Source organism: Aethalodelphis obliquidens, unplaced genomic scaffold (assembly GCF_003676395.1).
Source record: "Aethalodelphis obliquidens isolate GAN/ISIS:26980383/991018 unplaced genomic scaffold, ASM367639v1 scaffold50, whole genome shotgun sequence".
In the NCBI taxonomy this organism is placed as follows: domain Eukaryota; kingdom Metazoa; phylum Chordata; class Mammalia; order Artiodactyla; family Delphinidae; genus Aethalodelphis; species Aethalodelphis obliquidens.
Genome location: NW_020837994.1, coordinates 713,138 through 726,754, shown reverse-complemented (window position 1 = coordinate 726,754; position 13,617 = coordinate 713,138). Strand labels below are relative to the sequence as shown.

The following is a 13,617-nucleotide window of genomic DNA, read 5'->3' as shown; positions in this document are numbered from 1 at the left end:
GAACAAGGTCAGTGGGCATTTGGCTCCACTTTACTGTCTAGTCCCTCTCCCTCCGCCCACCTCCAAAGGCCCAGGCTGCTGGGCCACTAACCCTACAGATGTAGCCAGGACCCCACCAGCCCTCCTGTCCAGAGCTTTGTCCTGCTTCATGGCTGGAAAGAGAGAACGAGAATCTGAGCAACTTGGAATCAATTTCTCTTAGAATCTTAGAATCCTAACATCTTAGCATCTTTTTTTTTTTTTTTTGGCGGTACGCGGGCCTCTCACTGTTGTGGCCTCTCCCGTTGCGGAGCACAGGCTCCGGACGCGCAGGCTCAGCGGCCATGGTTCACGGGCCCAGCCGCTCCGCGGCACGTGGGATCCTCCTGGACCGGGGCACGAACCCGCATCCCCTGCATCGGCAGGCGCACCCCCAACCACTGCGCCACCAGGGAAGCCCACATCTTAGCATCTTAGTCATGGGGGAGGAACTAACATTTCTTGAGGAAACCCTCTTGGCATTATTTCATTTAATCTTGATAGTAATCCTTGGCAGAGTAAAGGGGTAATGCGCCCATTTTATGGATTCAGAGGGGTCCATAAATGGTTGCCCTGGGTCTCAAAGCCAGCCTGAGAAGAGAAGGGACGTGGACCATGCTCCTTACCCTCCACGCGCCATCCTTCAGCACCTCGGCACTGCCCACTTCCTGGGCAGCACCTCGGCCCCTCAGGGCGTGAAGGGACCTGACAGGCCCTCTGGTCCAACCCAGCACCAGGGTCGCCGATCCCCAACATGGAGCTCCCAGCACATGGGAATAGGGAGTTCCTCGCCATCTGCCCCGAGTCAGCCCGGGCCAGCCCAGCAGAGATGTGATTCCCACCCCCATCCTAGATCCCCCTCTTTTCTCTTTGCCCTGGCTCTAAACTCTCCTGCCAACTGCTCTTCTTGGGAGCTGCTTTATCCCAATTTTTAGCCAGTCACCCTAGAAGCCAAGCCCATCCACAGGGGACCCATTGGCTCTCCTGTCCCTCTCCCACCGGAGCAGGGCTCGGCCACCCTCTGGACCCCACCCACATCAGAAGGCTAAGACCCTTGCTGAGAACTCCTGACAAGCAGGGATGATGTCCAAGCTTTCCCTGTGTGTCCCTATTGCCCATCAAGGGGCTCAACAATTGCTGAATGAATGAAAAAATGACAAATGATCAGGGAAAGAAATGAATGCAGGATAAAAGCAGTGGGCCTGCGTCCACCAGCTCTACCCTGTGCCAGCATCTACCCTGGGCTCTGGCTTCCAGGAGTCGACAGCCCGACCCCTCTGCTCACCTGTCACAGGCAGAATAATGGCCGCCAAAGACGTCCACATCCTAATACACCTGTGAATATGTTATCCTACGTGGCAAAAAGGACTTTGCAGATGTGAGTAAAGATTTTGAGATGGGAAGATTATCCTGGATGATTCAAGTGGGCCTAGAGTAATCACAAGGGTCCTTATAAAAGGGAGGCAGGAGGTTTGGTTTAGAGTGAGAGAGAGATCTGAAGATGCTATACTGCCGGCTTTGAGACTGGAGGAAGGGGCCAGGGGCCAAGAAGTGCCGGCAGCCACCGGACCTGGAAAAGGCAAGGAAACGGGTTTTCCCCTAAAACCTCCAGAAGGAACGCAGCCCTGCTAACACCTTAATTTTATCCCAGTGAAACCCATTTTTTCTGACCTCCAGCACTGTAAGATGACATTTGTATTAAGTCACTAAGCATTACAATTTGCTACAGCAGCAATAGGAAACTAATACACCACCTATCTGCCAGCCTAGACCCTGGTATTAGCTCGTGTGCCTCCCACCTCAGGTACCTCTGGAGACTCCCCTCTTCCTCTCTCCCTGTCCAGGGAGTGTCTCAGAGCCCCGTGACTTCCCCAAGCCCCAGAGCAAGTGTTAACGTCCCAGCAGCGGCAGCATCAACACTTCTGTGCACAGGCTCCAGAGTGAGCCCCACAGCTCACAAGTGCAGGGAGAGGTCCCCCGCTATGTGTGTGGAGGGGTGCAGAGCAGCAGCTGGTCGTAGGGAAAAGGGCCCTGGGGGCCAGGCCTGGGTGAGTCCCAGCCCCACTCTGAGCCTCAGTCTCCTCAGTGGCCTAAGGGGGCTGCGAGCCCCACACCGGCACTTCACTCTACAAGTTGGGATCCTACTAAGGACAGCTGTTGCCTCTCCTAGCAGGAGAGGAGGTTTTTCCTGGTGCCCAAGAACATGGAGGAATCCATGGCTCTGAGAGGGGAAGGGTCTTACTTAAGGCCACACAGCAGGAAAATGGTGAGGCTAAGGCTGGAACCGACGTCTCCTGACCCCTAGTGCAGACCTCCATGTGTCATACCAAGTCATCCCTTGTGAGCCCCATAGCTATTGGAGCGGGAATCAGATATCCTGGCTGGGGCCCTAGGCCCCTGCATGTCATGGGCTGGGGCCCACTCACAGCTCAGAGTGTGGCAGCCTGGCAGTCTTCCTCTGCCTCTGTCCACCCCTGGAATGCCTCAGAGGCCTGGGGGTGGGTAATGGCGGGGGAGTTGCATGAAGTATCAACTCCCATGGGGGGGGGCATGTCTCTAATAAGCTCCTGCTTCCCAAGGGACCCAGGGCCCCCATTTCAGGGCCTGCCAGCAAGGCGCCAGGCTGCCTGGGCACATTTCCCAATAAGTACGCCAGAGCTGTGAGCCTTTCTGGGAAACGTAGGCTCCCCCTTCCCCCGCCCTACTACCAGCAACCCTGCCAACTCTGCTCAGTGGGAACTCTGCGGGGACAATGTATGGCCTAGGAGTCAGGACACCTTGGGCCAAATTCCATACTTGAGACATAGGGCCTTGGGTAAGCCTCTGTCCGCTCTGGGCCTGCTTCATCCGTATACTGGGATGCCCACCTAGCTAGAGGACCAGATGGGAGGGACAGGGCTGCCTTTGGGTGGTGTGAGAACTCCCTGTCTCAGGTAACATGCAAGCTGCAGCTGACAGGTGTCATAGTGGCTGTGGAGAAGACACCAGTGGGATAAGGCACTGTCACTTGCCTCACTGGGGCCCTGGGAACCTCCATCCTCCTAGCCTTTGAGTCACACCAACAGAGGTCTACAGGGGGCAGCTAGTGCAGTGTAAAGCTCCAGTCTACCCTGGGGGTTTTGTCAATCTCCCCTCCTCACTCTCAGTGACCCCTCACACACTGCCCAGGCATAGGAGCTGGAGTAGCTCTTTGTTCACCTTGAATGCTGGAGTCCAGGCCCTCACAAAGCCCTCTGGGCTGCAGCAGAAACCCACCACCCTACTGCCTCTGCCCCAGCCCAAGCCACCATCATCTCTTGTCCAGATTATTCCAGTGGCCTCCTGATCAGCCTCCCTGATCCACCCGCGCCCCCCGCCATGGCCTCTGCAATCTACCCCCACAGAGTAGCCCGAGCAGACTTGTGAAAGCCTAAGTCAGATTAGGTCACTGCTCTACTCAGAACCTTGCAACAGTGCCTGCCCCAACTCACCTCAAGTAAACACGGGAGACCTCCTATTGGTCTGCGAAATCTACCTCATCTGGCCCCAACCCACTTCCACCCTCCCTTAATTCTGACCTCATCGCCTACTTAACTCCATCCACAGAGTCCTCTTGACTTCTACCTCAAGGCCTTTGCACTTGCTGTTCCTCTCTTCACCTCCCAGATAGCCACCTGTCTTGCTCCCTCCAGGCCTCTGGTCCAATCTCACGTCCTCAGAGAGACTTTCTCAGATCTCTTAATCTAACAGAGTACCCCTCCCTGTCATTCTCTAGTCCCTTATCCTGGGTTCTTTTGTTCCCCAGCCCCCATCTCTCCCTGTAGCACAATGTATCCATTTACAGATAGGTCTCCTCACTAGTCTGGAAGCTCCATGAGGTCAGGCCTTTGTTTTGCTTGCTGTTGTATCCCAGGGTCTCGGAGAGTGCCTGAGTGTCTAGGGGTTCAGTAAGTATTTGCTAAATGGACGAATGCATTGCCTTATCAAGGCTCACCCAAGTCTCTGAAACAAACTCCTAGGGCACACAACTTAACATATTCTTTCCCACCTACCAGCCTCTGCCCATGCTATGCTCTCCTCCTAGAACCCCTCCCTCTCTTCCCTGGATGTTCAAATTCTCCCAGTTTTCAAAGCCAAGCTCCAGACAGAGGCTCCTTCAGGAAGCCTCTCCTGCCAGCCCCCAGGCCACTCCCTCAACATCCTACAGCCCCTTCCAGGCTGCTACTAGATCCTGAATTCTCTTGAGTGTTTCGGCTCCCCAGGCAGCCTGGGGATGCCTCCACCCCACTGCGGGGCAGCATGTGTAGCCTGAAAGATCACAGATGGGCGGGAAGGAAGCAGGAGGGGCAAGTTCCTACACTGGGAGCCCCCTGGGGACAGGATTAGCAGCAGTCTCCCAGCCTCCCAAACCCAGCTGGTCCTGGAAATGTGGGGCTGGAAAATGTCAGGCTCAACTCTGGTCCGTCCCCCAACTCTTCCCTGTGGTGAGGGGAGGACAACCCATTCCTGGGCCACACTCCCCCAGTAGCCCAGGGCGCTTAGGAAGGAGTGGGTGGGGGCAGGGAATAAACAGAGGAAAGGGACAGCCCTGTGCCTGTCCTCCCCCTCCCACCCTCCTCCTGCTGGTGACAAGACATTTAATTATAGATATTTGGTACCACTCATAATTCCAAATGTCCTAATCGCCTCCTCTCCCAGAACCAGTTTCCATGGAAAAATCATAGCAAAGAGCCAAGGAGGGAAAGGAGAGAATCCCCACCCCTGTGGGTTCCCTGCCAAGGAGACAGAGTGAAGAAAGGTGACAAAGAGCTGCAGCCTGGCGTTCCTCTGCAAGGCAGGGAGCTGGCTGGGCAAGCTGGGGATGGGGGCCATGTCTGCTGGGGGCAGGGGGTGGTGCATGGACCTCGCTGTGCCCTGCCACACTATGGGACCTTAAAGTCGGCATTCTCCTTTCTGAGTCTTGAAGTTCTTCCCACCGCAAACATGGGCTCCAGTGAATTAAATAACTACCATGAAAGTGTTCAGACAGGGGTGTGCAGGTGATGCCCCCAATGCCCCCTGCCCCTGCCCCATTACTCAGATGGTAGGCCAATTCCACCAAGAAACAGGGACCCTTCGGGCCTCTTCGCCTCTAAAACAATGACATTCTAGGATTCAGTGGGAATCTGAGTCTGCAGTTCTAAGAATTCAGTCTTGTGAGATTCTCACAGCTTTCTTTTTTTTTTTGCAGTACACAGGCCTCTCACTGTTGTGGCCTCTCCCGTTGCAGAGCACAGGCTCTGGACGCGCAGGCTCAGCGGCCATGGCTCACAGGCCTAGCCGCTCCGCGGCATGTGGGATCTTCCCGGACCGGGGCACGAACCCATGTCCCCTGCATCGGCAGGCGGACTCTCAACCACTGCGCTACCAGGGAAGCCCATAGCTTTCATTTTTGAAGAATGAAACATTCAGAGTGTCTGGCATATAGTAAGCACTTAATAAATGTTAGCCACTCTTACTGCTATTTCAATATGCTAAAGTTCTCTGAGTCCATCCATCTGATTCTGAGACTTAAGTCACTTCCTATTTCTGGACTAGAGTTGTCACTTCTGTCAAACGGGTATCAGGTACCTGAGGGCAGAAGGTTAGATCATGAGACTGTACTTTAGGGCAGGATGGGAAGCCTTGGGATGAAGAGTCGCTGATCATCCAGGCCACCGTGGGCCTAAGTGGAAATGACAAGGGCTGTGGGAGGGAGCAGGGCAGGGAGGCTCCACAACTGGGTCTCCTCCCCCTAGCACATCCGTTCATGGAAAGCAACCATGAGTTATCCCTCATTCCCTGGGCTCCTAGGTTCTTACAGCTGATGCATAGAGCTGCCTTTCTCTCCCTTCTGGCCATACCCCGACTCCTCCTGTTTCCCTTGACCACCCTGCAGGCTGAGTCTCTGCTACAGAGCTTCAATGACCAGGCAAAGACCACCCACTGTACAGATGGGAAAACCGAGGCCCAAGATGACTCTGTCCAGATCTCAGGGCAAGTCAGAGGCTAAGCCAGGTCTGGAACCAGGCTTCCTGCTCCCAACAGAGAGGCAGCACCACACAGAGTGCAAATACAGATTTTGGGGTGGGAGAGACCTGACTTTGAGGGACTTCCTGCAGCCCAGGGGTGGGTCAGGGACTCCCTCTGTCCCCGGGGCCTTTCCTGCCAGCCCCCTGGCTGGGCTCACACTGGCTTCTGCCTCATCAGCAAAGCGTGACAGACTCTTCCCTTCTTATTCTGGAGCCCACACCACACCATCTCCACCCACAGGCCAGGGAGCGTGACTGGAGCCCTGGGCCCGAAACAAGGGAACACTGTCTCCTCCGGGAAGGCCAGAAGGAGGGCTGGACAGCTGCTCCCCATCCTCCTGGAGCCAGAAAGAAAGGGACAGACAGCAGGAGGGATTCAGGCTAGCAGAAGGAGGAACTTCCAGGCTTTATGAGTGGGTGGGGAATTAGGGGATGGGGAATCTCTTCTGAGCTGACTGAAGTCCACCAGGTTATACTGAGGCCCAGAATGCCCAGCCCTGTGCTCAGAAATCAGTAGGGGGCAGGGAGGAGGGGCCAAGGCTGCTCCCTGAGAAGCAGCTGAGGCAGTGGACCCTGTTTTTTTCCCTCTCCTGCCCCCAGGGAGGGCATGATCACACCACCCACTCACAGTACACAAGCCTGCCAGGCAGAGACCATTAACCTCATTTTGCAGAAGGGGAAGGTGAGGCATAAAGCAGGGATGTGACTGACCCTAGGCCACACAAGGATCTGGAGCCAGGGCTCAGACCCTGTTCTTCCAATGACAGACTCACCAGTTCTCTCCCCTAAGGGGTAAGAGGGGATAGCGAGCTGGGCCTGGACAGATAGGAGGACTGGAGCGAGCAAAGGCTTGGAGGCTGGAGAGAGCCTCCACTGAGGGCAGGGAGAAACCTGTGTTATGGGCAGGTATGTCCCACCTCACAACCCCTAGGGGCAGCTGGGGTGGCAGGGCTGAGATCCCTGTTCCACATGATCCCTGAGGATCACGTGGGACGTGGAGACAATATGGTGAGTAGACCAGGAGCCAATTCTGCAAAAACTCCCACCTCCTCTCTGGGTCTCAATGCCGCTTCTTAGGAACAGTCCCCCTCCCCCCAGTCTCCCCGAGTCCCTTGGTTCACCCCTGCTCTCTCCCAGAGGAGATAATTATAAGGGAAAAGCACCTGGGGATGGGGCCCCTGGCAGGAGCTGCCCCTGCTGTCACCCTCCCCCACCCTGACATTCCAAAGACAACTGGCACTGGAGTTAGGGGCACCTGAGCCGCCCTACCAGGCTCTCAGAAAGAAGGACAGGTCCAAAATGTCCCCTCTCCCCACTCCCTGCCTACTGACTCTGCAGCCTCTGTGAGAGACACCAGAGCCAGGACCGGGGAACTAGAGACAGCAGAGAGAAACAAAGAGAGAGAGAGTTTAGAGGGGCCGTGAGGGCACTGAGAACCGGCAGTAACCAAAGTAGTCCAGGGTTTAGGGTTTCCAGGCACCTCACTCTGGCAGGGAACACAGTGGGAGCACAGGCCACGGCTGAAATAACCCCAGGCCATCTCCACTCTAAGCCCAAAATCCAGAGCCTCGAATCTAGCTTCCAGCTGGGATGCCACGGCACCACACTGCCGAGAACCCATCTGAACCCACAGCCCAAACTCCAGGGACAGCTGAAGCCAGAAGGAAGAAGTGGAGGCCGAGAGCCTCTCCCCGAGAGCGAGTCCCCCGGGGCCTGGGGTCTGACAGGGGAAGGAGGAAGCATCTCAGAGTCACCAGGAAAGGGGTGGGGTGGGGAGAAGATGCAAGCCGGCAGGATGGGGGACCAGCGCCCCCATCCTGACCCAGAGAGGCAGCCTTGCCTGTGGGGGCCAGAACCACTCCCAACCTCTCTCAAGGCCCCTCTTTGCTGAACTTCAGCAGCTCCTCCCTGACCCTGCCCTCCCTCAGAGGTACCCATTCTAACTGGAGGAGGCTTTAGCAGATTTCAGGCCCAAAGAGTGTCCCAATTCCAACCCATGGACTCCCCACAAATCTGTACAGCACAGCTGGAAGGAGATAGAGGCACCACCTTGTCCACAACCCCTCTGATTTTACAGATGGGGAGACTGAGTCACATAGAATAGCCAGGGCTGCCAATGTACTTTATGGAGCCCTCTCCACTACTGCATAAAGTAACGCCTTGTACCTCTCCAATTCTCCCAGGCCCAGGCTCAGACCCAGATTTTCATCTGACATGGGAAAGCCACATTAGTAATGGCAAACCCAAGTCAACTGTGGGCCCCTGAGCCAAACATCCTACAAGGGGTTTGGCCAATAAGGCAGCAAGGTTTTTGAGAAAGTTCCATCACCCTCACATCTCCTTATGTATTGATAACAAAGAACCAGATAGGAATCTTTAAAACCAGCCCCTGAAAAACATCTAAAGGACCTGATTAGAACCCTTTGTAATTATCACCCAGAATACCTTAGAGCAGATAAGAACCTCTGACATTAGTACCAGCAGAAGCCTGAAGCCTCTGGGGCCTGAGAAGACAGGAGCCTTGTGTCAGTAACACTCTTAAAACTGCCTGGGCACTTCCAGAACCAGAGAATCTCCCTCAGACCTGGGCACCTGCCCAGTGAGCACACTCAAGAGACTCCTGCATAAGTCACTGTCCCTGGCCCTCCTTCGTCCCCACCCCAAAGGCCCCCCACAAAGACTCACCACTTGTGGCTTGCTGCAGCACTTGCTGGCTGGAGCAGGCTCATCTGGAGCCCGGACCGTCTCAGGGGGCTTGGCCTCGGCAGAGGGCGGTGCAATCGGAGTCAAGCAGGGCATATCCACTGGCACTGGGGCAGGGACCTCACTGGAGTGGAGGGTCAGCACGTACTGCTTAGTGACGTCCTCAAGAGATGGTGCCTGCAACGTGGGGTGGGCTTGGGCAGGGAAGCCCATGGGCTCTGGTACAGCCACGGGGGGGCCAACGGAAGTCGGTGGCTCAGGCACCATGATAGGCGTGAAGGTGGAGGGCACACTGGCATGACGAACATGTTTGGAGGAGGGTCGGGCCCGAGACAGGCTGCCAGCCTGGTCCTGAATGCCCTCCTCTCTCGGTAGCTCCTGATGACTGCTCCGAGCTGGGCGCTTCTTGGAACCACGGCGCATGAGCCGTGGGGACAGAACATCAGCCAGTTTGGGGTCAAGGTGGAAGTCACGGTGGGCAGTGGAGGAAGCAGGCGGGGCCTCAGGTAGGGCCATCTCAGACTGTGCCCGGCCCCTGGCAGGACTGGGCTCTTCTGGTTCTGCCCGCCGCTCTGTGAGGATGGGCTCACTGCTGGCCGGAGGCAGCATGGGCTCGACCTCTCTGATGGGCTCCCCTCCAGGGCCCTCGAATCCAGGCCCAGCCAGCTCCCCACGGCGGCTGGGGTCACTCAGAGATTTCTTCTTGGGGGCTTTGCCAGCAGCCCTGTCATCGACCACACACCCTAAGGCACCAGGGCCCTGAACAATGCTCTGAATAACCTCTTGATATCCTTTGCTCTCTTCACTGCCCACAGACCAGTCACTGTGGCCGCTGGTCAAGCCCTCGTCCACAGCTGGGGCTGCCGGAAGCCCTGTCTTGGGGCTCAGCGAGCCCAGGAGGTTGCTATCCACGGAGAACCCAGAGGGCTCCTCAGAGGGGGCAGCCCGGTGGCGCTGTGGAATTGGGTCACTCAGAGATCGGTAGGCCTCACCTGCCTCCCCATTGCTCAGTTCAGTCCCACCAGGGCCCGAAGGCGGGGCTTTGCGTCTCCGGCGGAGGGCACCTGGTGTGGGAGGGGTATCAGAGGACACCAGGGCCCACCCTCCCAGACTGTCTTCAGCCCCAGGGCCATGGTGGTTGGTCTGGGCTGAGGATGAGGAAAGGGGTCGCCACACCCCTGCGGTATCCAGGCTGCAAAATGCTGAAACAGGAGGCTCAGGGTCTGCCCCAATGCCCTCATCTGTCAGACTAGACTCAGGGCCGGAGAGCTCTTCCTGGGACCGCTGCCCTCGGATCACGTCTCCTGCCCAGTCAGGACTTCCAGGGAGGACATCACTTCCATCATCCTCCTGGGCACCCATGCGCTGGATCTTCTCAAAAACCTGACGGGCCTCTTGAACATACTGATCCTGGACGACGAGGGGCAGTGGATCCTCCTCGGCACCTGGGCCTGCCAGCAGGAGTTCAGATGAGCTGGGCTTCAGGGCACTGGTGCGGAGTAGGCGGCGGGCCATAGGCTTCTCAGAGCAGGTAAATGACTTTGCCCTTCGAAGGGTGGCCGTCAAGTCCTTCAGTGTGGGGCGGGTGCCAGATGATGCTGGGGCTGGGGAGGGCATGGGCTCAAGTTGCCCTACAGAGCCACCTGCTGATGGCGAATCTCTGCCATCTAAAGGGCCGCTCCCAAGGTCCTCATGTCGCCCACCAGGCTTTCGGACCCTCAGCTCTGAAAGGTCTGAACGCAGGAAACTGAGTAGCGTCAGGGTCTCTGAGGCAATATCTGGATTCGACAAGGACTTCCGTTGCCGGCTCTTGTCCAGCTCCAATCCTCCATCCCTCAACGCTCTCGTGGTGCCCACAGGTCCCTTGGTGCGGGTTCGAGCCTGGGGCCTTAGAAGCCCTTCCCCAGCTCCAAAGCTAGGGGAGCGATACACGCCCCAGCTCCCAGAGCTCCGGCTAGCCCACAGGTCCTCTTCTTTGAGAGTTTCTGTGCTGGAATAACGGCTGCTACCACGGGAGCCTGCTGGGCTGGCCAGGTACGTGGGAAAGCTCACCTTGGCCACGCGGAAAGTTCCCCCCACAGTGTCTGACAAGGACCGAAGTCCTTCTTGGGGACCTGGTCCACAAGGAGGAGAGCCAGTACCCCACTCCTGGGGTCCTTCCTCCCTAGGGGCTCTTGGAGATGTTGGGGGATCGGGGCTCCTGGCTCCCCTTGCCGAGTCCATGCTGCCCAGATTTAACCCATAACTGTCTGGCCTACAGTCCTTATCCAAGAGGGAGCTTCTAGGCCTGGGCCCCGGCCTCCCTCCCCAGCAGTGGCCGCCCTCACCGTCTTGGTCCTCGTCACTACCTGAGGAGTGGCCGCCGTGGTAGGCCGGACTCTGCGCCCCGGGCTGCGGCGGCGGCGGGCCCTCCTCTTCCTCCTCGCTGGAGCTGGCAGTCCGACTGCTGCTGACACGATAGGAGGAAACGATGGAGGAGGAGGAGGAGCGGGAGGCCCGGGCCCAGGCCTGCGGTTGGGAGAAGCTATGCCAAGAATGTAAACCATCCGCCGGACGCTGCGCTCTCTCCTGTTGCTGCTGCTGCTGCTGCCGCCGCCTCCTCCCCTCGGTCCCTGGGCCCGGCAGCGGCCGCGCCGAACGCAGGCCCGCCAGGGGGAAGCACGTCCGAGGAGGTGGCGTCGGTGGCTGCCGGGGTTCCCGGGTCGTGGGCTCCCACGCGGCACCGTCGGGGCTGGGCGTCCCCGAAGCCTCAGAGTCGGCACTGGGCCGCCTGGATCCAGGGCCACCAAAGAGCTTGCGCATCTCGGTGACGCTGGGCCAGGCCCCGCGCGCGGCTCCCTCCGCCGCTTCTTCCGCGGCCCCGGGGGAAACGCCCCCGTCTCGGGCCCCAGTGGCGTTGTCGTCCAGATGCTGCGCGTCGAAGCGCCTGGAGAGCTGGCGCACCGACGGCGAGAGGCTACGGAGCGGGCGCGGCTGCGCGGGGGCGGCCGGGGGCCCAGACGCCAGCTTGGACACGCGCCGGGAGGGCTGGCCCGCGACGTCCGAGACCGGCCGGCACGAGGCGCGGCGCCGCAGCCCGGAGGCGTCCGTTGCCTCCTCCCTCGGCCCTGGCCCGCCGCTCCAGCGCTCCAGCAGCTTGAACGAGACGCTGCGATAAAGCTGGGGCCGGGGCGCCCCGTCCGCCATGGTGGCGGCACTCACTCTGGGGGGGCTGGCCTCGGGGAGCCGCGGCCAACCCCCCCTGCGCCCCCGCCCCAAAGGAGCGCAGCGGCCGGCGTCCGAAGGCCTGGGTCCCGCAGCCGCAGTGCGAGGCGGTTAGCGGGGAAAGGGTGCAGGGACCGGAGCACAGGTTTATCTGCTGCGGCTCAAGTTTCTGCGCCAGCGGGCCGCATCGGCTCCATCCCGCGCGACCCCTCCCGCCTCAGAGTCGACTCCCGGGCCCAGCCCCCGCCTCGCCCGGTGCGACCCGGAGCATCGCGGCCCGACCCGGTACTGGCTGGATCCCAGCGCTCCGTTCCTCCGCTCTGCGCCCGCCCGCCAGCCGGCCTGCCTGCCTCCCCTCGCGCTCCCGCTCCGGCTCCCGCTTCCTCCCTCTAGGCTGCCTGCTCCTCGCTCCCTTTTGTTGCAAATAAACTTTCTGGCGGAGGAAAGGGGGTGGGGGGCGGGGCCTCGCGCCCAAAAGAGGGGGTGGGCTCCCGGCGCGCTCTAGTCTGGGAATCGGGAGTGAGGGAGAGGGGAGGGAATCGGGGAGGAGCGGAAGGAGAAATAAGACTGCTTGAGCACAGGCTGACTGAAGCGACCCTCCAGATGAGCCCCTCGGGAGCTCAGCGGGCAGAGCTGACCCCCATCCCCCCAGCACTCGCTGCAACACGCAAACTCTGAGTGTGGTCGGCTCCGCAGGCGTATAGTCGGGGTGGCGCACCCTCTGCATTCGGGCGGAAACGCCTCCTGCCCAAGGGACCCCAACATGGCAACCTCGGACCCACAAACTCTCGTACACAACACCGACACTCAGGTAAAAGCAGAAACACTCTCCCAGCTGAGAGACTCGCCTCCAGGGGGAGCGGTGCGCGCCGCAGACCAACCCGGGCGCTTGCAGCTCCCTGTCCCGCCCCTTCACCCCGCCCAGGCCACGCCTCCTACCAGGTCCTTCGCTGCGAATCCCGCTGTAACTGCGACCGGGTCCAGCCCCTGGCGCCCTCAAACGCCCCGCCCCTCCCACCTCTCCGGCCAGTCCAGCTCTGACTGTCCCCCCACCCTCCCCAAGCCGCTCCAGGGGCCCCCACCCTTTGTGACCACGCCCCCACGTTTCCAGCCGCGCGCCTTGTACCCCGCCCCCTCCTTCTCCAGCTCTCTGGGGTACGCGGCTCTAGCGCCGTCTACCGGCCGGATTCGCCCACCCCCGTGGAGCCTTGGACGACTAAAGCTGCACCCGCCACCAAAAAAAAAACCCGGAGAGTTGGGAAGACTTCACTTCCTTTACTTCCTTCTAGTCGTTAACTAGTCCCTTCAGGAGCCGTTTCAAACCTATTCCCTTCACAAAGTGCACTGCCCTTCCTTCGACTTCACACACAAAAGGCGCTTTGATGGGAACGCCCTCGATTTACCACTGCCGAACCTACACTCCTACCTCCCATCCGCCCTCCTGTCAGGCAAGGTGTGGGTGGCTTCTACTGCTTCACACCACCCTTGGAGGGAGATCTTACTGCCCCTTCTCTGTGGGTCATGAAGAAGAACTTTGACCAGTGTCAAAGTCAGGAAATGGCAGCTCCTGGTATGACTCAAATTCAGATTTCAGGAGCTTCAAACACCATGCTTCTCCAGACAGCCTGTGCTGGTTCCATATCCCTGATGAGCCCCCAGCAGT

The 13,617-nt window shown here is 59.0% G+C and overlaps 1 protein-coding gene across 2 annotated transcripts in view; it reads right to left on the bottom strand.

Moving 5' to 3' along the window:
* The window catches only part of ARHGEF17 (Rho guanine nucleotide exchange factor 17), a 58,109-nt gene extending 45,732 nt beyond the window's left edge, over positions 1 to 12,377 (bottom strand). For both annotated transcript variants that reach the window (XM_027083323.1, XM_027083324.1), the window contains exon 1: positions 8,733 to 12,377. In XM_027083323.1, coding sequence (XP_026939124.1) covers positions 8,733 to 11,936 — 3,204 coding nt within the window. In that variant the 5' untranslated portion in view covers positions 11,937 to 12,377. The remainder of the gene's footprint in view (positions 1 to 8,732) is intronic.
* Between the last annotated feature and the right edge of the window lie 1,240 nt (positions 12,378 to 13,617).